The sequence below is a fragment of the Haliaeetus albicilla genome, chromosome 8, assembly GCF_947461875.1.
Source record: "Haliaeetus albicilla chromosome 8, bHalAlb1.1, whole genome shotgun sequence".
NCBI classification, from domain to species: Eukaryota; Metazoa; Chordata; class Aves; order Accipitriformes; family Accipitridae; genus Haliaeetus; species Haliaeetus albicilla.
The window spans coordinates 7,215,649-7,241,324 of record NC_091490.1 but is presented as its reverse complement, the minus strand read 5'-3'; the positions used below and the strand labels follow the sequence as shown (position 1 = coordinate 7,241,324).

General features: G+C 39.7%; 2 protein-coding genes across 6 annotated transcripts in view; one reads left to right on the top strand and one right to left on the bottom strand.

The window, feature by feature from the left end:
• The window catches only part of TUT4 (terminal uridylyl transferase 4), a 53,356-nt gene extending 38,640 nt beyond the window's left edge, over nucleotides 1-14,716 (bottom strand). Inside the window, exons 1-3 of one of the 5 annotated variants that reach the window (XM_069788736.1) lie at nucleotides 14,700-14,716; nucleotides 11,842-13,047; nucleotides 1,264-1,936 (exon numbers count right to left, since the gene is read on the bottom strand). In XM_069788736.1, coding sequence (XP_069644837.1) covers nucleotides 1,264-1,936; nucleotides 11,842-11,853 — 685 coding nt within the window. In that variant the 5' untranslated portion in view covers nucleotides 11,854-13,047; nucleotides 14,700-14,716. Of the gene's footprint in view, nucleotides 1-1,263; nucleotides 1,940-10,566; nucleotides 10,700-11,841; nucleotides 13,048-14,699 lie in introns of those variants that run through there. The other 4 variants (XM_069788734.1, XM_069788732.1, XM_069788733.1 and 1 more) reach the window with 4 other exon arrangements.
• GPX7 (glutathione peroxidase 7) lies at nucleotides 14,219-25,079 on the top strand. The gene is made up of 3 exons (XM_009917377.2): nucleotides 14,219-14,474; nucleotides 22,130-22,391; nucleotides 24,257-25,079. Exons 1-3 carry the CDS (start codon nucleotides 14,268-14,270, stop codon nucleotides 24,418-24,420), a joined length of 633 nt encoding a protein of 210 aa, XP_009915679.1. The 5' UTR covers nucleotides 14,219-14,267; the 3' UTR covers nucleotides 24,421-25,079.
• The last annotated feature ends 597 nt before the right edge of the window (nucleotides 25,080-25,676 follow it).

Genomic DNA, 25,676 nt, shown 5'->3' with positions numbered 1-25,676 from the left:
CAAATGATCTTACAGAGCCAGTCATCAGGCATTTCAACCTCTCGATTTAGAAGGCTGCTGAAGTTACATCTGAACACACCAATGACACCTTGCCACCCACGGCTAGCAACCACGGGGCTCTGTAACACTCTTACTCACAAACATGCAGGTCAATTCCAAAAGGCCAGTTCCTCCAGATGCCTATGAATTGTTCATAGTCCACTAACCTGTACAAACATCTACATCTTAAATTATTCCAGTAGTTTTTACCTCAGCAAAAGTGAGGGTTATTTGTGTTTTGGGGTTTTTTTTCCTTTTCTTTCCTTTCAGATGAGATCTGTGCCCCCAGACTAGCTAGGAATCAAAACTGAGCAAGTTCTCAAGTCCTGGTTTCTCAGTGACAGATGGTCCCTGCAATACACGATAGTGGTCTACAAAGAGCTGACTGATCACAGGATGCTGCCATTTCAACTTGTTTTTCCTGTTAAATTTTATTAAGATAGCGAAAAAAATATGTACTTTAATATTTTCCTAGTATTTCCATACAGGCAACTGCTGTAGCTGTTGCAATAGTAGGAAATATTTCAAATAGAAGGTCTGCACTGGCACGCCATCTTAAACCAGCATTTTCATTAGAAAAAACTGCATTCTGAAAAACTGTGACAAACCCTGAACTAAGGAGTTAACCTGAAGTGAGACAAAGTCTGATCCATATATTTAATTCTAAAATTGAAAAATATTCTAAGAATTGAACACTGATAGGGGTAACCGCTGATGGATGGTACGTATTCCAGAGCTCCCTAAACCAAAAAACCATCTACCAAAACATATTTTAACCATTTTTAGTAACAAAGAAAGCACAACAATCACAGAAAAAAAGGTATTTCCCCCCTACCTACAAAAAAAACTTTTCTTGCAGATTTTTCCCCTAGTCTTTCTGAAGAGCAGTAATAGCTGGCATTTCCACAAGTGGCAATGATATTATAAAGGGTTCCCCCCCTCCCAAGATACTATATTCACAAAATTGCCTGACCGCCCCCCCCCACACTAAGTATCTTGCAAAGATGTAGAGGTCTTAGGCATGAGAAAAATGGATGGCTGTTATCATAATCTCTTATTCTCTAAGTAATATACTTGTATTAATAGTATGTTCTCTCTAAATGCAATCAGCAACTTACTATATGTGAAAAGAATATGCAAATAGAAACATTTCAAAGCTCGTTTTAGATTGTTAACAATTTATTCAATTTTATTCTGGTAAAAGCAGTGTTGAATAATACTCACTGAAGTCATCAGGCTTATGTTCCATTTTTCTTTGATCTGAAGCAGTCTTACCAGGATCACCAGTCTGATCAACACTAGTCTTCAACATATGAACTCCCAGTGGATTTTCCAACACCAGTTTCCCTTTCTGTGTAGCTGTTAAGCTTTCTGAATTGACCCCATTCCCTGAAACATGGGAGCCTGGAAAGTTTTCTCCCACTGGTTGAGCTTTTGTCTGTTTCAGGTTTTCCACTGCTGGTGATAAATTAGAAAATTTTTTTGCTTTTCCATGACTCCGATCCTGAACATTTGACCCCGTATCTTTAGTTCCAGCAATACAACTATTTACTTTGAATGATTTATTTTCTCCTTGTTTTTCAGAACAAGCATCATTTTGTTTACTTTTTTTGCTGCTATTCCCACTTGGAGAACTTCTCCCAACATCCTTCACAGATTTGTCATTTCTATTGTGTTTATAGTTTTGATTATTTGTAACTTTGACTGCTTTGCCTTCCTCACAGACAAGACGGACAGACTTCCTTGGGTCATGATTTCCATTCTTTGAGCTCCTGGCCTCTTCCATTATAGTGAAGACCTGCTTCTCCTGTCTCTGAGACCACTTGAAGTGCAATTCTTCAGCAATTTGCAGTTGATTTTTAAATCCACTGTGCAGGCAAGGATCGTAGCTGATTGTCTACTGAAGAAATAACGATAGACATTTTTAAACTGAAGGAAAAATATCAAAGCTCTGTGTAGACAATGCATTAAAATAAACCTCTCTAAAAAAAAGCGTAACTACAAATTATTATAGGAAGCATGTTCCCCCCACAGGCATAAGTGCATCTTGATAATACATTCTGTATTAAACTCATGAAAATCTTTATCATCTTGACTTCTATTTAAAAGAGGAGGGGATATGAAGAGACAAAAAATGGCAGAGCATGGTAAAAAAACCACTCAGTGATAAACCTGCCAACAGCTTGCTTTTTTCTTTCCTTCCTATTTTTGTCTTTCTGAAAAAAACAAGAACCAAGATGTCTGCAACTACACTGAAAAAAAATTAAAAAATTAACACATCTAAAAAATACCACTCAATAAACATACAGCTCAAATTAGCCACTAGAGAAAACTAATTCAGTTTCCAGCAAGCAAGCTCCATTCTATTAACTGAATTTGGAAAAAAAAAAATAAAATTAGAGATATATATAGCTTAAAGTATTTAAAATAAACCTGACCTAACACCTGTATCCACAGACACTTAAGCATATTTCTGACACATACAATTCTCATAGAAGTTAACAGCCATCAGTTAAGATTTTGCTTGGCCAAAAAAACCCACAAATAGTAAATATTTTGTTTAGCCATGGATTAACTTTATCTAAACCTCAGTCCTTTAGGTGATATATCATCTGAGCTTTATGTTAGAGACAACTCAAAGATTGTTTTTCCAATGGGAAGCTAAGCATTAGTAAGTGGGTCTGTTTGTAAGAATTACTCCTACTAATATAGAAAACAAAGGGAGAATTTGTAACAAGAACTTGGATTTTTTTTAATAACCTTGAGATAGCAATAAAATATTATGAGAATGAAGTATTAGACATAGAAGAAAATAAATTTTATAAAACTATAGCAAGATATGGAGTTCAGAGTTTGTGTCTTTCCTGTCCAGCTATGTATTTGGTAGGTAAAAGCATGATCCATGGAAATTTCTGGGTTTTAAAGAACCAATCAAAATAAGTAGTTTATCATTTAGTGAAGAAAAGGCATAATAGAAAAGTCAATTAATTACCCCTATTATAAGTATCACAATGTGCTTTTGTACTTAAATAATAAGAACCAGAAGAAAGGATCAAATTGAAATGTCTGGTTAAAAAAAACCTTTCTGAATATTATTAGTATAAAGGACAGTAACTTTTTTTTCCCCAAGCTATATAATGTAGCTACTATCTCTCTCTCACTTTAAAGAGACACAAATCGGAAAATACTTCGGGACACAAAGCACATACTAAAAATGGTTATCTTAAGCCTTTATTGACATAACTGAAAATACATATTATCTTTCAAAAATGAAAATCAAACAAACAAAACCCACACAAATTTTCATTAAGTTAATGTTAGCATCACAGTCTTTAGTAAAATATAAAACCTGAAAAAGAAAAAAAAAAATCTGTATTCCTAAATTCATTCCAACAGCTAAGTATTTTATCTCACAAATACATTTAGTTAATATTACAATTACTTCCTATTAAACACTGATTACACCTGGCTCTTACTTCTAGACCAAAAGTCAAAGACCAAAAATCAAAAAGATAAAATAGTATTTGCCTTTGAATTGTAGTCAGTCTTTCCCATAGTAATTCTTATTAGCTTGGCAGCAGGAACTACTGCCCCCCTGTACCAGCACTGCTCAAGCCTCAGTGTGGTAAGAAGAGCCCAGGGTCCCCACAGGTTGGCTAAATTATTCTAGTCTCTGACCACCAGTATAAAGCACTCCTCTATAGACTGGTGAGATATCATAGCTACATACAGGATGTTGCTATCTTTAAACTGTATTCTACTGTGAATTTTTTTTTATGTAATCAAAAGAGAAAGAAGAGTAGGATTTTTCAAATTCTAAATTATTCCTTATGTTTTAGTTGCTCAACCTGCGGGGGGGGGGACACCACAAATGTCAATTCCACTTTCATTTCTGGTTCATTTCTGACATCCATGCCACCCTTCCAACTCCAGAGAGGAGCACGCTGAGGCCACACTTCCACGTTCACTGAAAAGCAGCGTAGCTCAGCACTAACTCCGACAGGAGCAATAACACCCTTTCTTCAACCCCAGCTACTTACTCCCACTTCTCAGGCTGCTCCCTTCCTTGTGCAGTTCTGCAGTGAACAACACCGGAAAACCAATCCAGCTTAACATAAAGCTGGCACAAGGCAGGAGGAGGAGGAGGAGCAGGAGCTGGTAATAACAAGCAACTAGTAGGGTGGGGACAACTTCTCTTGGCACCACTTCCAGCTTAAAGGTACCATGAAACTCTGGCATCGAAAAAGTGGGGCTTCATTTCGCTCTGCTTTTTGTAAGTGCCAAATTATTAGATTCGTATTTTGCAAGAAGGTTTAAAAAAAAAATTCCACAAAAATTCTGCTGTAGGCTCAAATGATTTGATGTCATCCATTCAATAAAATACACAGTTATATATTCAAAGAGAATATATTAGCTTTAATCAAATGTACAAATGTGATGAGATAAAACAACTAAGAGAACTGCTAGTAAAAAACTGTAACCCAGCTAGTAACTTGAGTACTGTGGTAACGTTACATATTAGGAGAGTGTAATCAAGTGCAAGTAGTTAAGGTTGAAAAGGACAAATATATTCTTCATTCCTGAGAAATATGAATAAAGATAGGTCATGAAATTTCATAAGACAAGAATATTTTGTACAAAAAAAAAGAAGAGTTCCACAATGAAATTCAGAATCTGAAATGCAATCATGGTGTTGTACTTGGGGATTTTTTTTGCTTTTTGCTTTTTTTCTTTTGCTCTTTAATACTGAAATAGTTTAGCAAACAAAAAATAATCTACTGATGTAACATACTCAATAGTAACTACATTACTGTCTCACAAAGAACTGCAAAGTAAACCAACTAATGAAACTTAACATGAAAAACAGAGACCACTACTAACCCCAAGACAGTCTCAGAAAGACCCTTCCTCCTCTGTCAGATAGTGGCAATCTACATACAAGAGGGGAGAGAGGGAAATGGGAGGAGAGAAAGGAGTGCCTCCAAAAAGAATAACATGGTTGGAAACAAAACACTAGAGTGGAGTGAATCAGTGCTGAGGTCGCATCTTTCTAGAAACCTGAATGGCATGTCTTATTCACAAGCTCAGGCTCATACCAAATTGCCAGACCTGGAATCAAAGAAGAATTTTCTCCCAGGCAGGCTGGCAACAAAAACAGTTTTTCACCTGCGTCTGCAAAGTGGGGTATGATTAACCTGTTGAAATCATTTCGGCATATTTCATTTATTCAATAGCCTGGTGTTTACAGGGGACTCCGTTTCCCCTGCTTTCTGAATGCACAGTGCCAGTTACTCCTCTGAAATCTAGCTCAACTCTTGGCTCTTTGTAGAAAAATAATCTGGCTGAAATACAACAGCTTGAAGTCAGACAATACTATCTGACCTCAAACTCTAGAAAATTATTAAGCCTATACATCCCTACAACAATCAAATTAAAAATGTTTAAAATCAGCTTCAATTTCACTACTGTAGATTTCATTTTAGGCTCACAAAACAAAGGAACAAGACTGTTTCACTTTCATTTCTGCCAGTTTCTTTTGTTTCCTCCTTCTCTCAGACTAGCATTAGAAAATTCTGTATTTGAATTGCAAAAACTCAGGGTAAGGCTTACTTCCAAACAGGAAAAAAAACCAAACCCAAACCCCACTTTCAAGAAGATATTTCCACCCCTTTGCCCTTCCACTCTTTCCCCTCAAGTTCTTCAACCATATTTAACTCCTTCAAAAGCACACGTTTTGGGTCAGACTTTGCCGTAACAGGGACTCTTCAAAGAGAAGGCCAAGTTAAACTGTGAGCTCTTGCATTTGCTCTTTTGCAAAGCATTTCTTTTTTAATCATTTCATTAGCAGAACTGAGTATACCTCGTTTCCTATACATTCATTTTGTCCTCCTCTGTGACACTCTTGATCACAGCCCACTGGGCAAGTGGAAGAGACATGCTGTAGCTGAAGAAACATACATGCTGACTGGTTCTTAGCTACTCCCTAAGAGGAAACATAACTTCCTCCTACTTTCTCCTCAGCAGAGACCACTCCTCTACTGAGGCATGATTTTTCCAGAAACATACAGAAACTCAACAATCTTCTGACATTACTTCAAATACGTTCTAAAATTTGGTCCCAACTGGCTGAAATGTCCAAAAGTAATGACAAGAGTGTAGAAGAGCAACTAAAGGGAAAGAGAACAGTCTCATAAGTTTTGTTTCCTTAGGGAGTATTAGATTAAATATAAACAGCATAAGCACTACAAACATAATTGTTATCACCCTCTTTCTATAAAACACTCCCTCCTTTGAGATAGAGGGACCTGTATTTTATCTGAGACCTGCTTTTATCTGTCCTATTATCATTTTCCCTTAAGCTCAAATCTCCCCAGCCAGCCTTCCCACAGTAAGTGGTGTGATTAACCTCAGTCCCTCCCCCCCGCCTGATTACCAATATAGCCCAGCTGAACTTCCTCGACATAAATAAAAGGAAATTCAGCAAACAAAGGTTACAGCCACAGACAGGAACAAAAGGAAAGGTTGTCTTCTGCACTCTGCTCAGATTGCAGCACAGGTAATGTCTACAGCCAGCCCTAATGTGCTAGGGAGGTGTCTCTTTTCTGGACTGTTTACAGGCTTAGGCCCATTTTTGTGACTGAGAGCTTCACCAAATCATTCAAGCTTCTCTCATGTTCTATGCCAATAGTTTAAAAAGTTATCACACATTTATGTTTGCTTTATGATGAAATAGACATAACTTAGTACAAACTATTATCAATCCTTGATGTTTTTCCAAACTACTTAAAACTAAAACTACCAGAGATTACTGGCCATTAAAGCGCCTCAGGCTCCATCAACAACAAACCCATCAGTATTCTTAGTAACAAACATAAGTGCCATACAGTGTTTCAGATCTTCCTGTTACTACAGGCTGTAGAATTTAGTCTAGTAAATATAATGCTACCAAGATCTATCTGGAAGGAAGCCAGTGCAGTGCACACAAAATTTAACACACAAAACAGGGATGCAACAAAACTAGCATTCTGGGCTTAGTGAAGATACATAACTCAGTAGGAAGCTCTGATGTTGTGTGGAAGATTGAAAACTTCTATGAGTGATCATTACATAAACAAGTATGTATAACTGTAACAGGATTATATCTGAATTACAAAAGTACCGCTGAGCAACTAGAGTAACAGGAAAGGCTTTGCTTGATACAAAACTTAGTTAACATATGTAGCTGCAAATATCTTACAATTAAATTATGGAATGAGCAGAATATGCTGGATAGGAGATCCGTAAAGATGTGCTTGTTACAAACTATTCTCTTTGCATTGACACTGGCTGTCTTTTCTACAACATGGTATGACTCACTTAGAAGGTGAGAATGAGGCATGTCACCAAATGCCAAGAACTACCACTTTCTGAACCTACTACCACTGATGACTCCTGCTCCAAACTCCAGAAAGCCATCCTCTCTCTGTCACACCAGCTATGTAACTAAGTTACAATGGCTTCCTTTACCTCTGTATTTCATATGAAGATTCCTAACGCTTTACTATGTTTTAATTCTGATCCTAGGTTTTACTGTAATAGTCCTTTAAACATTTCACAATCAACTTAAGCACTGAAGCCAGTAGAGGGGTACCACCTGCCTCAAATGTCGCTGTATGCTGTAAGATACGTCCTGTAACCAGATCAGGAAACTGATCCAAGGTAGCTCTAACTTTAAAAACAAACAAACACAACATTTGTACCAATACAGGTGAGGAGGCTGGAAAAACACAGTACAGCACTGCATAGGTTTAAAGCCTTTCAGAGGCTAAACTAGCTTCCAGTGGCCTGAACTGATCATGAAACTGGCTTAAATGGCAGCTATGCATTTAAACTCAATTTAGCCATCTTATTCTTAAATCTCCACTTAAACTTGGCACTTACGCTAAAGAAAAATACAGCAGTATGTATTTGTGGCATAGAAGTTTACCTGGATCTTGTATTTAAGCAATAGTGATCCCTTCACCCAAACTCTAATCCTTGAGGAAGGGACAGCCTTTATCCACTTCATACCAGTCACAAACTAGTTCACAAACTACAGCTAAACCAAATGGATCTTCTACCAGTATCCTTACTTTCACTACCAAAATATGCTGAAAATCGCTACTTTAGAAAAGTTGTCAAGAATACATCCATATAGTTGGCACATAGACTAAGCCACAATAGTTTCTAACACAAAACTGATTTCAGACTCCCAAGTCAAGCTTTGCTGACACCAAAAACTAAAATCTGAAAGTTCCTTTTTGCTGGAAATATTATTTCATACATCAACAGAAATAAAAAATAAAATCTAAGAGCATCTTGTAAATTGTTTTTTTCCAAAGATTTGCTAAAATGTTAGAACCAAAATTATGAACCAAGGATACAGTATGAGTACATATACATGTATGCATGCATCTCCGGTTAAAAAAAAAAAAAAAAAGGTAAAAATTAGATTCATATGCATTGTTACTAAATTTAGGTAATTTTTTAGTACTTCTAAGTTAAAAGAGTTACTGATCTATCATTTATGTACAATTAAACAATTCATCAAACAATACACAATTTAGTCTTAATGTGCCAAAAGCATCAGAAATGTTGACTTTCCCTGGATTGCTTCTATTCTGCAAATTAATCCCCTAAGGAAATTGCAGGATCCTCCTTTATATGAGCTCTCAGTACAAGTCAGTGCCAGTATTACATTATTTCATTAAGATAGGGACAAAAATAAAGTTAATTTAGTAGAAATGCTTTGTAAAATTTCAAAAGCAAGCATTATGACTAGAAAACAGGATATACTCTCAGCTGGGCAAAATTTTGAACTGCCTTATGGTATCAATATGAATCCACAATCCAAAACCATTACTCTGACAAGCAGATCCACAAGACATTTAAGAGGAGCTCCCCAGGGATATCTCGCTTTCAAGTAGGACACAGGGAAATCCTGCTCCCTTTTCTCTTTCTCCCCATAGCAGCAATTCCCTTCAGAGGACAAACCAGGTAAATGCCCCACACCGTGCAGGTGCCCCACAGCATTCGGCATTTTCTTTTCTTCTGCTAGTTGAGGTATGAGAGAAAGTCCCAGCTGTCTTCTGTGCAAGAACAGGACAGAGAAGGAACTTTCTGATCCCTCTGTATGTATCTTCTGGGAACATATCCCAATACATATGTTCTGGAAAATGGTAATTTCATCCCAAAATTAATTTTATGAAGGTATTTTCACTAAAGTTAAGTAGAAAAATTATTACAAAAGCTCACTGCAAAACTGATGTTTGTAAAGGAGACCTCTCACTCCTAATATAGCATTTTCTGCCAGATACTGTAATTAAGTCATACTTCCATGGCTGGTTTACTTTTCTTGTCAAGGAAATAATTGTGTCACAACTCTCTGGGGCCAAACTATCCAAAAAGCACCTACTGAAACTGGGAGCACAAGTGAAACAAAACCAGAAACAATGCATATCCTCTATTTTCAAGCAAATGTCATGACTCTCAAATCCAGGGCACAGTGCTCAGGAAGCCAAGTGACGTGGAGGTGGCATGAATGTAAATAAAAATTATTAGATCCGTACTTACGTACAACTATCTTTTTAATGTACTAATCCCTACCTTAGCCTAAACCTGATTATATTGTTTCTCTGCGTGTTTCAAGCTCGTCCTCCTTTGATATACCCAGAAACAACCTTAAAAGCAAGAAGGCCTCAGGTAATATGACACATTCAGCCAGCTGGCAAATTGCAACATATTGCAAAAGCAGAAGAGTCGTTCAGCTCTATTTGTATACAAGATAAGCCAACAAAAGAGCACAAACACGTAGGCGAAGGGATGCCTGTGTGTCATTTCAGGCACATCATAACCCACAGAAAGACCCTCTAGCTTTGGCAAGAAACAGCGGTGGGGGGCACAGCTCGAGAGGACGGCCCGGGACACGGGGGCATTTCCCCGGGGGGGCCTCACCCACTCCAATGGTCTCCCTCCCCCCGAGTATTTAATTCCACTGGGGGTGCGAACAACAAGCTGCACGCACCCAGCTCCAGCCTGGCAGACCCCGGCGGGCGGGCGCGCAGCCGGGCGCTGTCCTCAGGACGGCCGCCCGCCCGCCTGGATGCGGGCCGTGAGGCCGGCCCCGCTTCTCCGCTGACCTTGGGGCCTTCCCCCCCACCCCGCTAGACCCCCCCCCCCCCCGGGGCCGTGACCGGCGTCCCCGGCCGAGTGTGAGGGGCAGCCCCAGCGCGGCCACCCTGCCCGGGCGCGGGGTCGGGAGGCCGCGACGGGCCGCCGAGGCGGGGCGCGGGCAGGAGGGCCAGGGCAGGGCGGAGCTGGGGCGCCGAGGGCTGAGGCGGGGGGCGCCGGCGCGGACAAGCCCCCCCCCCCCCCCACCCCGAGCCCGCCTCTCCCCCGCCCCGCTCGGGGGGGAGAGAGGGAGAGCGGAGCGCGCCCAGCCACCCCCACCCCTCGGGGGAGGCCCGTGATGCTGGGCGGAGCCCCCCCCCAGCCCCGGGAGCCCGGTACCTGGCTGCGGCGCTAGGGGTGCCGGGGCTGCGCCCCCGCCATGCCCGGCTCCAGCTGCTGGAGGCCCCGACGCCAGCGGCTCAGTCCGGCCCGGCCGCCATGTCAAGCGCGCCGCGCGATGCATTGTGGGGCGAGGGCGGGAGGGAGAGCCTCGAGGGCGGGCGGCGCTGTCGGGCGGGCGTGGGGCGGCGGACGGACGGACGGACGGACCGACCGACCGACCGACGGATGGATGGATGGATGGACGGCTGGCTGGCTGGCTCGCTCGCTCTGCCTGGTCCGGTCCGGCCCGGCCCGGCTCGGCCCCGGCCGCCGGGGGAGCTCCCTCTGCGCCCCCCTTCTCATCTCTCCCCGGCGCTCAGGGCCTGCGTCCCCCAGCGCCACAGCCGAAAACGGGGACGTGGGAATAAGCAGCTCAGGTTTTTCCTTAATCCCACCCCCCAGCCACACTAATTTTTTCCCCGTTTTTCATCTCAGGCTTCTCCTCACGCACGCTAGGCCCCAGGCCCTGTGGAGCAGGGTTAGGGGTTGCCTGGAGGGTCTGCCCCACGCCGCAGCTTGGGCCTTGTTCCCCCCTTGCTCGGGGCTTTCCCTCCCCCCCCTCCTCTGCTCCCGAGGCTGCCAGTTCGGTGGGGAAGGGCGGGTGTGCTCCACACAAAGCAGCCTGTGGTAAACAGGGACGCTGGGGGGAAATGGCTCCCGGCTCCCTGACCTTGGCTATGAAGCTGGCCCCGGCAGCAGCTAGGGACAGCATCTTGGCCAGCGTGTCTGCTGGCAGTTTCACAGGTCTCGGGGGAGAAGAGCCAGCCCGCCTGGCTCTTGGCAGTGCTGGAGGGTGACCTAAAGATATTGGCAAGTGCTTGTGTAAGGCAAATCTTTCTGTGATCCAGAACAGTACTACCCCTTCTTGGCAGTGAAACGTCATGTTGCTGGCACTTCCTAGCCCAGGCTAAGGAGGCCTTCCCAGAAAAACAAAGCGCGTAAAAGCTTAATGTTGAACTACTAAAGGGGTTCAAAGGAAAGTATTAAACATAATCTGAATACTAGTGCTGGAAACACTACCTCAGAGAGTCTACATAGGTAAACAAAAGTTGCAAAATCTGTAATACTGAATTCTACAAATACTGGCAAGACGTACTTCTGAATGTATTGTGAAGTCAGTGCGATCCTTAGAGCTAATCTGCTTTTTTGTGGTTCACTTGAAGTTCACGTTTTACGAAATGAGGATTGGGTAGCTCAGGGTATTGCTAATGGGATGTAGCACAGAGCTTTCACCTTTAGGAACATGGGCCGATCCAGTCCAGGTCAGCAGTGACAGGAATTGCAGTGCTGCAATGCTGTTTGGGGACAGCTGAGGTTAGCTGGCTGGTGGCTTCAGTCCAGTCCTATTTGACAAAGATTTTCATTAGGTTTCGTACGCCAAAGAGTAAATTGCAAAAGTAACTAAATTATACTTGCTACTGGATACAGTCCTAGATGAACATTTAGACATGCTAGCGAGCAAACACACACCTGTTTGCAAACCGGACTGGCATTTTTCCTGCAAGATGAAATTTGTTAGGATATATCAGATTGAGTTTAAATAGTTGGATAGACTTTAATATGAGATGCTAGTGCAGTTTGGCTCTGAAAACTTGAATCATTAAAAAGCCAACAGTCTTTGACATAGTCTCTTCTCTGTGTGTATTCAGAAACAATTCTTCCTTCCTTGCCAATGTTAAAGAATGTTTTATCGCAGGGAGCAATATAGAAACATGTCAGGAAAAGACGAAGCTGAATTCTACTGCCAGCTGGCCATTATTTAAAAAACTCCCAATTCAGCGCCAGTGATCAAAAACTTTCAGATTCTGGGCTCAGTTTGTAGGAGAAAATTTAATTCTGAAAGCCACTAAATTTTATCTAGAAATCAGAGACAATAATCATAAAGCTGTAGGAAGGAGATTTTATAAAGTCCCTTTCCAGAGCAAAACCTTGCTTGTCTCATGTGGCAGTATGATGCCTCATTTTTAGTACCATACCCAAACTATTATAACATTATGCCTCAAAAAAACATAAAAGTGTATTGTAGATTTCTTTTTAATTTTCTGGCCAAAAATTGCTTATGTTGAATTATTTTCATCATTGGAATGATTTTTTAAATTATTTTTAGGATTTACTAGGTTTTAAAAATTTATTTAAATTTATATACTATATTAAAACCCTATTCTCTGTCTCCAGCTGTGTCTGAAGAAACTCTAAAGCTTCTTAAATAATTTATTTATAAAATGATAAAATCATATTTGACTGTCATCTAAAGGAAAGGTTCTTGGTCAATACTACAGCCAGGAAAGTATACAGAAGGATAGCACTTATCTGTGAAGATGAGAACTTTAGATTCTTAGCACAGTGTATCTTCCCCATAGACAGCATGGTAGAAGATTTTCCATCCAAATATTTGTGTAGCATGTTGCACTACTGCATGATGCTGGATGTCTCCTTAAGCTGAAATACATAAAAACATGAAAAATCCAAAATGTTTAAAAACTATAATTACATTTTTTTCAACTAGTTATACATGGCTTCTTCACTTACAGTAATGCCACTTATGTTTGAAGTACCTAACCAAATTTAATCAAGGTGTCAAAGATCTACCAAAACTCAGTTTAGAAAATAATGAATCACAAAGATTACAACATGTAATTTGCTCTTCAAAAGACAGATTTCCACTATGCCTTGGATTTGCTACTTAATTGTTTTCTGTAAATCACTACATTTTGCTTTTCTTTGCCAAGAATTATCAGAATCGTAGGCATGGAGAACCAGTTTCTCAGTCCAAGAAGAAATCAATGACCATCAATTGCTTTCTATTGTTGTTACTTTATATTACACAAACTCTTTTCTTCCAGCAGGCGTAGTAGCAAATTGTACAAATGGCTATTTTTTCTTGCAGACAACCCAAGAATGGCATCAGTGCACTGAAGCAGTGGTTTGGCTCTGTATATTTGAAAGCTTTGGTACCAAATTCAGTTCCTGATGCTTACTGCCTCTTTCTTGCTTAAAAACCCTTTGGTAATGTGGTTTCTCCCAGATCACACAGTGAAGACTAGTGGTCTGGCCACTCACTTCTCACCAGCCAGGTGCATGCAGAGACGAATTTCCTGAAGGCCTGGCTAATGGTGCTGCATTTCATATGATACTGTGCACGGCATGTTTGTAATTCTGGTTTTGCTGACTGTACGCTGTGACTCTTGTTCTGAGCACTTGCATCAGTAACCACTAGCAACCAAGCCACTGGTATCCTCTGACATTACACTGAAGTTACTAGACGCTATAGTTAGTATACTTAAAAAAAGGCACTTGCAAATCCATCAAAAATCACAATAACTCTATCCCTTATTTTCCTAGGACATAGTTAAAGCAGGTCGCTAATCTGACTGGTATCCCACAGACACATACAGGATTACTACTCTTGAGCCAACTAGCACTTTGATTTGTCTTGTACCCATAAATGGCCTTACTTAATACACCACTACCACCATGAAACACTCCATTTTAGAGCAGCTGAATGCTCCATAAACACATCTACCTGAGGTCTGGTACGTACACAGCTTCCAACCCTTTGCAGAAGCCAGACTGTTGCAAAAGCTCCGTTTGCAGCAGTCCTTTCTTTGCGGCAGCGCTTTCCTATCGTGGCAAGTGTCTCTGCAGCATAGCGGTGCAGCATGCTAGATCCTGAGGGCAGTGTGGAGCACCAGCCTTCCTCTTCCTTCCCCAAAGTTTTCCTCATCCCTCTAGCCATGCTCCTTGCAATTGCAGCACTCCTGCTCTTAGCATTTTCCGCTACGCAGCAGAAAGAGCCTGATTTTTACACTTTCAAAGTTGTAAACATCAGGGGCAAACTAGTCTCTCTGGAGAAATACAGGGGCTCGGTAAGTCTGCACGGAGACGGGCAGCTCTCGCCCAGACTCACTAACCAGCCACTCCTTGCATGTCTGCAAAAACCAAGTGGGGGTGGAGAGATTGTACATTAACTTGGTGCACGCATGCAGATAGATTTGGGTTTACGACTCTTCTTTAACTGATCTGGAGCGTTGCCTGCATGCTTTCTTTGATACCGCTCGGTAGGTCTTTAAATAAAACGTTTGCAGACTAACCTCTGTGTGTGTTCGCGTCCTTTCCTTGTGCAGGCTGCTGCCTGTAGACGTGGCAGGCAGGGAATGCCTGCCTGCCTTTCATTCAGGAGGATGAATCGCATTGTGCTGTGGCTATCAAATTTGAAGCTCGGGAACTTTGTACCCTTCTATAACTTGCTTTTGGAGCTTGTTTCTGCCTTTTAACTGCATGACTTATAGTAAATTATTTTTGCCTAAATTCCATTCCTTTTTAATGTTCTGCATTAAAAAAAAAAAAGATTTAATCAGTGGCTAATGGAGTTAACAGATTTCACCATAATTAGTAAAAAAGCAAGAGACATGATAAAGTAATTATTTTAATATCAGTGTATAGTGAAATTGTAGCAACATCATGCTACTTCCCTTGTCACTTTTTAGTGTGACAGAGCAATAAGAAGGGCATATAGACACACATATACTTTTATAATGTCTTTTAAATTTCATTACATATTATATAAAGGAGTTCTAGGCAGAGCTTTCCTTCCCATTTTAAGAACTATTTCCTTGAATGTAACCTGATTTTTTATTTTAGTAGTTTGACCACCTAGGAAAGGTGGTCAGTACCTTTGGAAGAGTGAAAAGGGAAGTTAGCACATGGAGTGCATAATACTATACTCTCTCATAGCCACGTTCACAAATTACAGAAGCTAAAATCAACATAAAGGCCACAACTGCCACCCTTAGCACTCAAGTGACACATCTTCTGTGATAGAACCAGGCAGTCCAACAGCTTAGCTGCTGCCCAGAAAGGCAGGCACCACTGTCGTGGTTTAACCCCAGCCAGCAACTAAGCACCACGCAGCCACTCACTCACTCCCCCCCATCCAGTGGGATGGGGGAGAAAATCAGGAAAAGAAGTAAAACTCCTGGGTTGAGATAAGAACGATTTAATAGAACAGAAAAGAAGAGACTAATAATGATAATGATAACACTAATAAAATGACAACAGTAGTAATAAAAGGATTGAAATGTACAAATGATGCGCAGGGCAATTGCTCACCACCCGCCGACCGACACCCAGCCAGTCCCCGAGCGGCGAATCCCTGCCCCCCCCTTCCCAGTTCCTAAACTAGATGGGACGTCACATGGTATGGAATACACTGTTGGCCAGTTTGGGTCAGGTGCCCTGGCTGGGCATGAGAAGCTGAAAAATCCTTGACTGTAGTCTAAACACTACTGAGCAACAACTGAAAACATCAGTGTTATCAACATTCTTCACATACTGAACTCAAAACATAGCACTGTACCAGCTACTAGTAAGACAGTTAACTACATCCCAGCTGAAACCAGGACAACCACTTCTCACTTTCACCCTTAGTCTCCAGCTTTGTGTTTCCACCTTCCTTTTCCCTCTCCTCAGGTACTTCACTGAGGTGTCTGAGCTCACTAGTCCACAGCAGCAGGTCACTAAAACATCGGCAGGAAGGTAGGGAAGGCCCACGGGAGGAGATGTACATTTTTCTGAGAGCAGTAGAAAGGGATACTGGTAGATTTGGATCGAATGAGAGGTCTGAATCTTACCTGGTCAAAGTCCTCCTCCTCCTCCATTCACAATTCAGGTAGAGCAGAACTGGTCCAGTGCATGCACTCAAATATCTGTACTGGAAAAACCATGGAACCTATTTAATATTAAGCAATATTTGCCTTTTTTTAGGAGTTCCTTCCAAAGGCTCTGTCAATAAATCCTGTTACTGGGGCATGTTTGTCTGCAGGTCTGTCTGAATAAGCAAATACCCCTTGTAGTTTCTCTTCCTCAGGGCCAGAATCCACATGGAAAGGAGTAAAGGGGGAACTCAGAGGAATTCCTTACAGCCACCCTGCAGAGAGCTGTGGGTGCTCATCCCCTCCGGAACAAGCTGCAGAGCCTGATCCGGAATTTCATGAACACGCCAGGCTAGGGGTGTGTGTCTGTATGTCCAATGGTGCTCTGATGCCAGGCCATCCTTGGGGCGTGACTGGTTTCATAAGGGAGAGCTCTAGAGCTGTACCTTGGAAAAGGTAACGTCATTGGTGAATGGTACTCCTTCATCTCTGCTAGGCCATACGGAATAGTTTATTGCAAAAAAGTGATGACCAGCTTCTGCATGGAACAAAAAGATTTGCATTCAGAGAGCCTATTAAAGTTCAGGCTAGCTGCTGTTTGATAATGCACGTGCACAATTTTAAAGAAAATTATAGCAATAAAACACATCCATTTCTGTCATTATGTTGTCAGAACTCAGTATCAAGGTGGACAAAGGTTAATTAAACTTCGATTTACTTCTTAAAATCATCTGCTTAAATCTGCAGTTAGATAAGTAACATTAAGATGTAGATTTATCACAATATTTTAAAGCTATTAAATAATATATAAGTACTACGTATGTGCTGCTGGTGTTTTAAAGGAAGTGTTAGCCCCTGGAACAATAGTCGGCTAATTGCTAAACCAGCTTTTAACAGCCTTAAGCTTTCTGGCAGATGTAGAGAAGACATTTTGTTCAATTCAGTCACTCAACTGATTTAGTTAAATAACTACTTAATTGGTAGTCAAGAAACTAACTGGGAATTGAAAAAATCCAAAAGCTTCCAGAGTATAAAAAAAAAGACATAAAGTCTGCTAATTCTAAAAACACAAGAGCCATGCTAAGTATAAACAATCAGTGCAATTCATGACTTGCAGGATCTTTCTTCAATAACTCATTATTAATATAAATTACTGTGTATTCAGATCATTGAAACAATTTTTCTTAGTAAGAAAAAAATAAGACTGATTAATTCAATTTCCATGCAAGTGCATCTTGATACAAATCACAAGTACCCTCTGTTATACAGTAAATAAGAAATGTACTACCAGTGAAAAAAATTAGGGAACAGATTTTTAATTTTTTTCTGAAATAAATGTGCACAGACATAACCTATCCTCCACTTTAATGAAAATGCCCAAAACATGTGAGGGAGTACTCCCTTTTTATGGGGGCATAAGAAATTATATTGCTAGAATACTAAAAGTTTGGTATACATGATAAAAACTCAGGTATCATATTACACCTACTTGAAAGCAGAGAAAGGGAGGACTATTACAACTGAAAGAAAGAGTACCACAAGTGAAATAGATCAAAAAGCTGTTCTACTGTGTTGTGCAAGAAGGCCATCCTCCTAGATTTTTTCCAGGCTACCATACTGACATTGACCCATCTACATTAAAAATGAAGGGCAGTGAAGCATGGCTGGAAAAGAATCAACAGGATCCAAATAAGATTAGTTTTCTATCTGTCTAATCTATCTACCTATCTCATTCAAGAAAGCTTGTATTTTATTTTATGATCTCTATCAGATATGCTGTAAGAGGCAGTATTCGTACCAAAAATAGTATCTATTTGGGAGTCAGAACTCCCAAGCATCAACTGTTCCTTGCTGCGTTTATACCTATCTAGATATAATAGTACCTACCTACCTGCCTGCCTACCTACCTACCACACAGCTAAGTATGGTGTGCTGAGGTGTAATTAAGCAGTGTTAGTGCAGTGCTTTGGAAATCTTGAACCAAAGGTACTATAATAATGTAAAAGCATTTGGCACTATAACGACATAAAGTAGTATTTTACTATTGAAAGTAATGCTAGGCACTTTGCATCACAGCTCTCTGCAATCCGAGAATGTAGTATTACTGAATGTGTATAAATACAGAGTATAGCTACTTAATTACTGTACAGAGTATTGCTCTTTTTTTCCATGAAGGTAACAGCTCTGTGAGTCAGTGTAATTTGACACTTGTGGATGGTTCTTCCATCAGTCAGATGGAGCCAGTTAAGAATCTCCAGGTCTAAAAACCTAAGTATCTATTGTCTCTGCTAAAAGATCCACAAAGGGTTACTTGAAGCTGATAGCAGATTCATAAATCTCTCCAGGGATGTTTTCCTCAAGGAGGTACACTGGTGTAAACATAAAGTAAGCCAAGAAATCTTTTTGGAATGTTAAATAAATGAGTTCACTACTAGAATGCATGGGTTTTCTAAGCAAAGGGAAGGAGAGGATAGTATTAAGAGGTCAGACAACGGCTAATACAGAATTCAGCTTAAATGAAATAATTTTTGTAAGGTCCAGGATGAATTGTTTGCACTGCACACTAGATGGTGTACTTGACTTGCACTCTCAGAGCCTAAAGTCAGTCAAGAGGCATACTGAATTTAATTTAAATCATTAATAGTTGTAAAAAGTCAAAGTACAGCCTCTTCATGAGAACAAAAAGAGTGACTGTTATTTATTAAAAATAAATTACAGACAAAAAAAAAAATCACCACATATTAATCACTTCTGGTACCAAACACTTGAAAGATAACTTAGTAAAGATTTTTAAACAATCATTTGAAATATTCCTTATGAAATACTAATAAATCCTGAAAGTTTTTTATTATATGTGTTAGTTATACTTGTCGGATGTTTGCAGTATTAAATTATGGAGTTCAGTAACAGAATGCATTTTTCTAAGGAAGAAAGAGAAGCAGAATGTGTCTGCCATTCTAAGAAATGCTGCGTGTAGTTTCCCCCTATTTCGTGGGAGAACGTTTGGAAGTTTGCACCATTTGCAGCATGAGCTCTCCTGCCTTTCACCACCATGCTGAGTAATCACTGGTTTTAAACAGCTGTGAATTAAAATTGTTGTCTCTTTTTGAGTGAATTCTTTCAAGCCCTCCTAACTTCAAAATCAAGTAAAAGTTATAAAAGCTTGATTGCTTTCTTTGGCAAGTCATCTTTCATATCTGTTATAATATGAACACAATACCTACACAACCTTATTTCTCCCAGACCTCCAACAATAAATTCGTACATTACCATTTTATTTGGGATAAAGTACCAATAGATTTGAACACAGTAAGGTATATGAATACTTCTGCATCATGAGAATGCTGAGTCTTAAACTATATTTAAAAAAACCTCTAGAATTTCATATGAAAGAACATGTGGCTTCAACTCCTAGTGTTACACTTTATCTTTACTTCAATTATACTAAACTGCAGTCATCACTATGCTTGGTAAATACACATTATTTCAAAAGAACAGAACTGCCAAGGGTTATTTTTTACATCCAATATATAAGTTCTATTTGAAATGCTGACAGTCTGCAACAGGAATGCATCATATAATTATTACCTCTTCTCTGAAAAAAATATCTAATTATACACCATACCTTTGGATATTGTAGGAGACTGAATTTTAAATTTCAGGTAGAGCTTAGAAATGTAGTCTGAATGAATGTGATGCTTTGGAAGTTAGCTAGATGGCTCCAGATCATATTTCATATGCAAGTGTACAGGGATAGCTTAGATAGTGTTCTGTTAACACACTACACCACAAAGAAGATTACATCAACTTCTGCTTTATAAGATTACCTGTCTTCCAGGGAAAACAATGCCGCTCCAAAACCACTTTAAATATAGCCATATACCTATAGATGGTACAAAATACACAAAGTAAGTGTTGAGCCTAAGAAATGATAAACACCAACATCCCCTTAGCTTTTTCTTTACTCATTTCTACCCCTTCTGGGGATTTCATCTTATTATCCCATACCTTACCCAGATTGTGGGCTTTTATATGCCAGTTTGTTTTCTGGTCTTAAAAACACTATACACACGTAGTCATCTATTTTTCATATATTATAATTTATTTGATGCACTCTATTCATATTTCCTATATAATTTTATATAAAAACATCCACATAGGAATATGGAACAATAGTAACATTAGAATCCAAAATTTAAATTGAGCAAATGCAGTGGTCATGGACACAAGAGTATGAGACCTGGAGTCAGTATTTTTTACTTCCTTTTCTTGCCCTGCAGCTACTTGCTGTGTAATCTGATCAGGTCAATTAATGTGTCCAAGTTTCAGGCATACCTCTTGCTGCACTGGGTCCTTCAACACTGCTGTCTCACGCTGACAATAAAGAAATCAACATGCCAGCATCTATGAAACTTCCAAACCCTTGTAGAAAGATCCAGTGTGAATAGCTACTGTTGTTGTACTGGTGAATGTGTTGGTTACTTTGATGGAATTAAAACTTTTTTTGCAATTTGAGAATGAAGGACCAGCTTCTGGGCTGATGTATAATCTGTAGAAACCCACTGGATTCAGTGTAAACTGGGTAGAATTTTGGTTCCCAAATGATAATGCTTTTTCTGCACTGTGCCTGATTTTAATCTAGGTTGGTAGAAACATTTTTAGTATTATAATATTTATATTGCCTTATGACTCTTATGAATTGGTCTGGAAAAAGGAATAGAATGTAGTTACATGTAAAAGAAACATCATTATAAAGTGCACATTGCTATTTTTATTAATAAAATCATATTGTATCTAAAGGATCTATGACATTCAGCTTTAATCCACTCTCAAGAAAACATTAGAATGGGCTCAATTTATGTAGAACGAGTGGCAACTCACACTTACAAAATTTGTTAGAATAAGTAAGTCTAAAAATAAACTCTGGAAGTTAGTTAAGGATAAAGTATCTCAAAAACCAGTGGAAAGCTCTTCATGGCCTTGAGAAACTGTGTAACATGTCGCTCAGGGTTAGGTCGCTTAATTTCCCCAACAAATTCTTGGTAGAATCTGTTCCACCATGTATTCTCCTTACACATGCCTTTATTCTCCTGTAGTGTTCATCTGTGTTTGGCATCTTCCTCTCTGCTGGATCTGCACAGGCAGATACATGCTTGGTGGCGATGTCTGAATGACACAATGCACACAACATCCAAGATGATCAGCTACAGGAATAACTCTTCAAAGGACAGTGGGCACAGTGTTCACTTCTAGGAATCTCTAACTGAGGGAGTAAACTTTTATGCAAAATCTGTTGTAATTTTGTCACAACTAAGTAGACCTACTCTAGACATGGTAGGAATTTTACAGTCCATTCTATATAGACCAACCCCAAATCCTGTAATTGCTTCTATTAACTTCCAGATCAAGACATCTATGCTAGCAATGATAAATGGATCAGCCAGTTCTGTATGAGTACTAAACTCTGTACAAGGAAAAATGCTGCAGAACAGATGTTTCACTACAGATAAATGAACTACCAAAAATACCTCAATTTGCAAGTTTCTTTCACGCAACTTGGTATACCTTAGCTGGACAGTCATTTCTTAAATATGCTTAGAAACCATTCAAAAGGCAGAATGGAGGAACACAGATTCTCTGTAAACTGAGAATTAAGATTAGCAGTTTATTGATTACCTTCATGGTTGCCAAATGGGAATACATAAATATTAAATCTTCCTCTTGTGAACAGAACTCAATATAGTTTCAAACATAAGTGTTCAGTCACAGTTCTCTAGACTTTGTCATTTTTTGAAAATAATCTGCATCCCAGCCTACCTGTTGGAAAACTGACATATGCAGCACATTTTTTAATCTCTCTTGTTCTTCAGGTGTCGCTAGTTGTCAACGTTGCGAGTGAGTGTGGGTATACAGACAGCCACTACAAGGCCTTACAACAGTTACAGAGAGACCTTGGCCCATATCATTTCAATGTGCTGGCATTCCCATGCAATCAGTTTGGGCAGCAAGAACCAGACACCAACAAAGAGATTGAGAGTTTTGCACGAAAGACTTATGGTGCCTCCTTTCCTATGTTCAGCAAAATTGCAGTCAGTGGAGCCGGTGCAATTCCTGCCTTCAAGTACTTAATTGGTGAGTAATCCAGAACATTGGAGGGTTGTGTCCCCAGTATAGAATTCCTCTGACACAAAATACCATCAGACAGAAAAAAGGTATCTATGACTGTGTTCACAGAACCATAGCGCAGAATTGTCAGGCTCAAAGAGGTCAGAAGTCATGTAGTCCATCCTCCTGCACAAAGCAGCACTTCTCTCTATGTCACCCCTGACAGCTTTGACCTTCTAAAAAGATCTCCAGGGATGAACACACTACAATGATAGATGCCCTGTAAAAGCTAGTCTAATAAACCTCTACATGGAATACAGGTCTTGAAATTTTCTCCTGTATGCATAAAACACCTGATCTTCCTTTTTCCACTTTGCAGTCTCATAAATGCTTCTCCTGTGACATGACTGCTGCAGGTTGGATTTATAAGATTCATCTCAAGAGCTGTAGAATAAGTGGAAGCAAAGAGCCCACATAATTTACTTCAACAATCAAAAAGTGAAACCAGGCACTAAGACATGTCCTTGAATACTCCCCTCCTTGTTCCTTGCCAAGCATTGGAATAGCCATACTGTACAGTTCCTCCAGTTCTAACCTGAAGAGATTTTGCTGGTTCCTAGCAGACAGCTGTCAAAATACACTGTAAAGCAGGATATTCTCTATCAAGGCACTACTTTTCTTGCACTGAATAAATGCTCTAAATACCATTTAAATGCTAAACTAAAATGTCAGTCTTTAACCAATGTGAAGGAAATGTCTTCCAGCAATGACAAATAATAAAGTCCAATATGACACAGCATCACCTGAGATGCATTCTGCAAGGACCAGATCGCTGCTTCTTTGCAGCAGCACGGTGTTCTCCCACATACTACTGAATTTAAAGGAGTGTTGGCAGTATTATTTTTGGCTACTCCAAGCACACCTCCTTCCAAGTGTCTGTAAGATCTTTCTGCTAGCCAAACTTCCCTTTAATCCTCTTTACATCCTTTCATTTCTGTTTTGCCCAGCGGGGTTGTTACTGCAGACATGTTACATGAAACTTGCAAAACTTCTGTTTCCCTGTTGGTCCACATGCAGAGGGAGGCTGCTGGAGGCAGTATGTTTATGCAGCATAATGACAAGATAGTCAACAGTGTAGGTCTGGCTGTGCCTTGATGATACTTTGAAATATCTTCTGATTCCTTATGAGATTTTGCCCAATGTATAATCAATGGAAAATGATGCTAATTTGTTTGTAGCATCTGTACTTGTGCTATCAGTGGGATGACGCTTCTGGTTTGATGGAAAATCCTGAAAATTTTGTTAGTCATGCAGCAGAATAGTAAAGCATAAGAATGAGACTCATGTAAAATGAGTATGTGCTCATGGAGGGAAAAGCTGTAGTAGATGAGGACTAGGAGGAAACCTCCTGGAACAATTTACCTTATTACTTCTTCATGTAGCATTTCTTGAAACATTCTTCTGAGGCACATGATACTGGGTGCTTTTGGAGGAAAAATTCTGGATAAGCAAGCAAATAATCAGTCCTGGTACAGCTGTATGGTTATGCCAATTTCCATTTTCCTGTCAATTTTCAAATGTTTCAGATTTATCTATGTAGCGCACACACACACACGCACACACACAGACTTTAACACCAATTATAGTGCTTTCTCCTGTCTGTCTGTCTCTCTCAAGCTTGAATGTTTCCATTAGTCTCCAGGGGGCTACTGTCTAGTTAAAGCTCCCTGTCTGTCAGAAAATTAATCTTATTATTCAGTCTGAATTCCCTCTTAATTTTACATTTCCTTCTTCCTCTGAGAGGGTAATCATCAAATTGACATGAACAAATGTCAGGAATTGGCTAACATGGTTTTCTTTTCTAAGTTTCCACTTTTTTTTTTTGCCTGTAGATTCTACAGGAGAAGAACCAACCTGGAACTTCTGGAAATACCTGGTGGACCCCAATGGGAAAGTAGTAAAGGCCTGGGACTCTACTGTCTCTATTGAAGAAATAAGACCTTATGTTACAGAACTTGTAAGGAAAATCATCCTGAAGAAGAAGGATGAATTATGACTTTCAAAAATCCCAGCATGCCAGTTACATCTTTATTGAGAATTAGAGCTGGAGTTTGTCTTTTCACATTCCAAAACAGAGGATATGGGGAAGGGGAATCATCCTAAGAATGTAGAAAACAGCAAGTTATCATGGTCAAAGTAAATGTTTTTCTCCAGTTGAATTAAATTTGACCTTTCCAGGAAAGAACAACTCATCAGCAATTGTTTCTTTCCCAATTCAAATCGTTAATTGCTGGCAATACTACAGGAAGTCAGTTCATGTATCTGTAGGAAGAAGGCTCAAAATAATGAGAATTTTCTGATTGGGGTCTCACTGACATCTACAATTCTGTTGTCATATTTTGATCACAAACTGAATGAAAAAATAAAGAGTAAAAAGTACATGATTGAATTCATGTGCTAGGAAGAGGGCCAAAACATACCTTCAAATCAGGCAGACTTATATAGATAAATGTCTTTCTAGTTACCAAGGCCAAACATACTTAATTTCATCTGCCTAGAAAGTCAGTTAAAAAGGGCATGGGGAAAAGACATCTATAAAACTTAAATGAAAGAAATGTGAAGACAAGGTCTCTGTAAAAATTCTCCAAAAGCTATGAGAAGAATTTCTGCATTTTTTCACCAAGTAAAGATTATCAGACGGTAGTTAAATAGCCATTTGAACATCTGTACGACCAGAGCCTACAGGAAATGTCTATTTCTTTCTTCTGTTAGCATTTTGCCTTAGAAGAATTACTCTCGCCTCATACAATTGATGTTAAATTTATTTTTCAATTTATAACAACATCTGATTTTTCTGCATGTACAGACAAACAATAGAGAATCAAAATTTTTCCACAAAAATAATTTTTCAAATGTTTAATTGTTGCATAATTTTGCATTGTTTAATACTACATTAACGTTACAAATGTTTAATGGCACCTTTTTCAAATGTAGTACTCAGGCCAAACTGGTAAGAACACCAACTCTAACAGTCATCAGTATTAAAGTATTCGTAGTACTCAGACATCTGTTCAGATTTCAGACTGCAGAACTTCTTAGCTCATACTAAAATAATAATACTAACAATTACAGCCTCATTGTTCTTTGACAGAAACCCTTTGAAAATCTTGTCAGCAAGAACTCTTTTTATCTCAACAAAACCACAATGTACAGGTCCCCTGCTCTTAACCCCAGGATGCTTTAAGAAGAATCTACTCTTGTCAAATTGCAGTATTATTGACAAGTGAAAGCTTTTTTTTGCTTTGTAATGCT

What these genes read in the sequence shown, in the direction of transcription:
- GPX7 (XM_009917377.2), top strand. Translation starts at nt 14,268, where the DNA reads ATGCTAGATCCTGAGGGCAGTGTGGAGCACCAGCCTTCCTCTTCCTTC. An exon ending in TGGAGAAATACAGGGGCTCG is followed by an intron (nt 14,475 to 22,129) that starts GTAAGTCTGCAC and finishes CTTGTTCTTCAG; the next exon opens with GTGTCGCTAGTTGTCAACGT. An exon ending in TGCCTTCAAGTACTTAATTG is followed by an intron (nt 22,392 to 24,256) that starts GTGAGTAATCCA and finishes TTTTGCCTGTAG; the next exon opens with ATTCTACAGGAGAAGAACCA.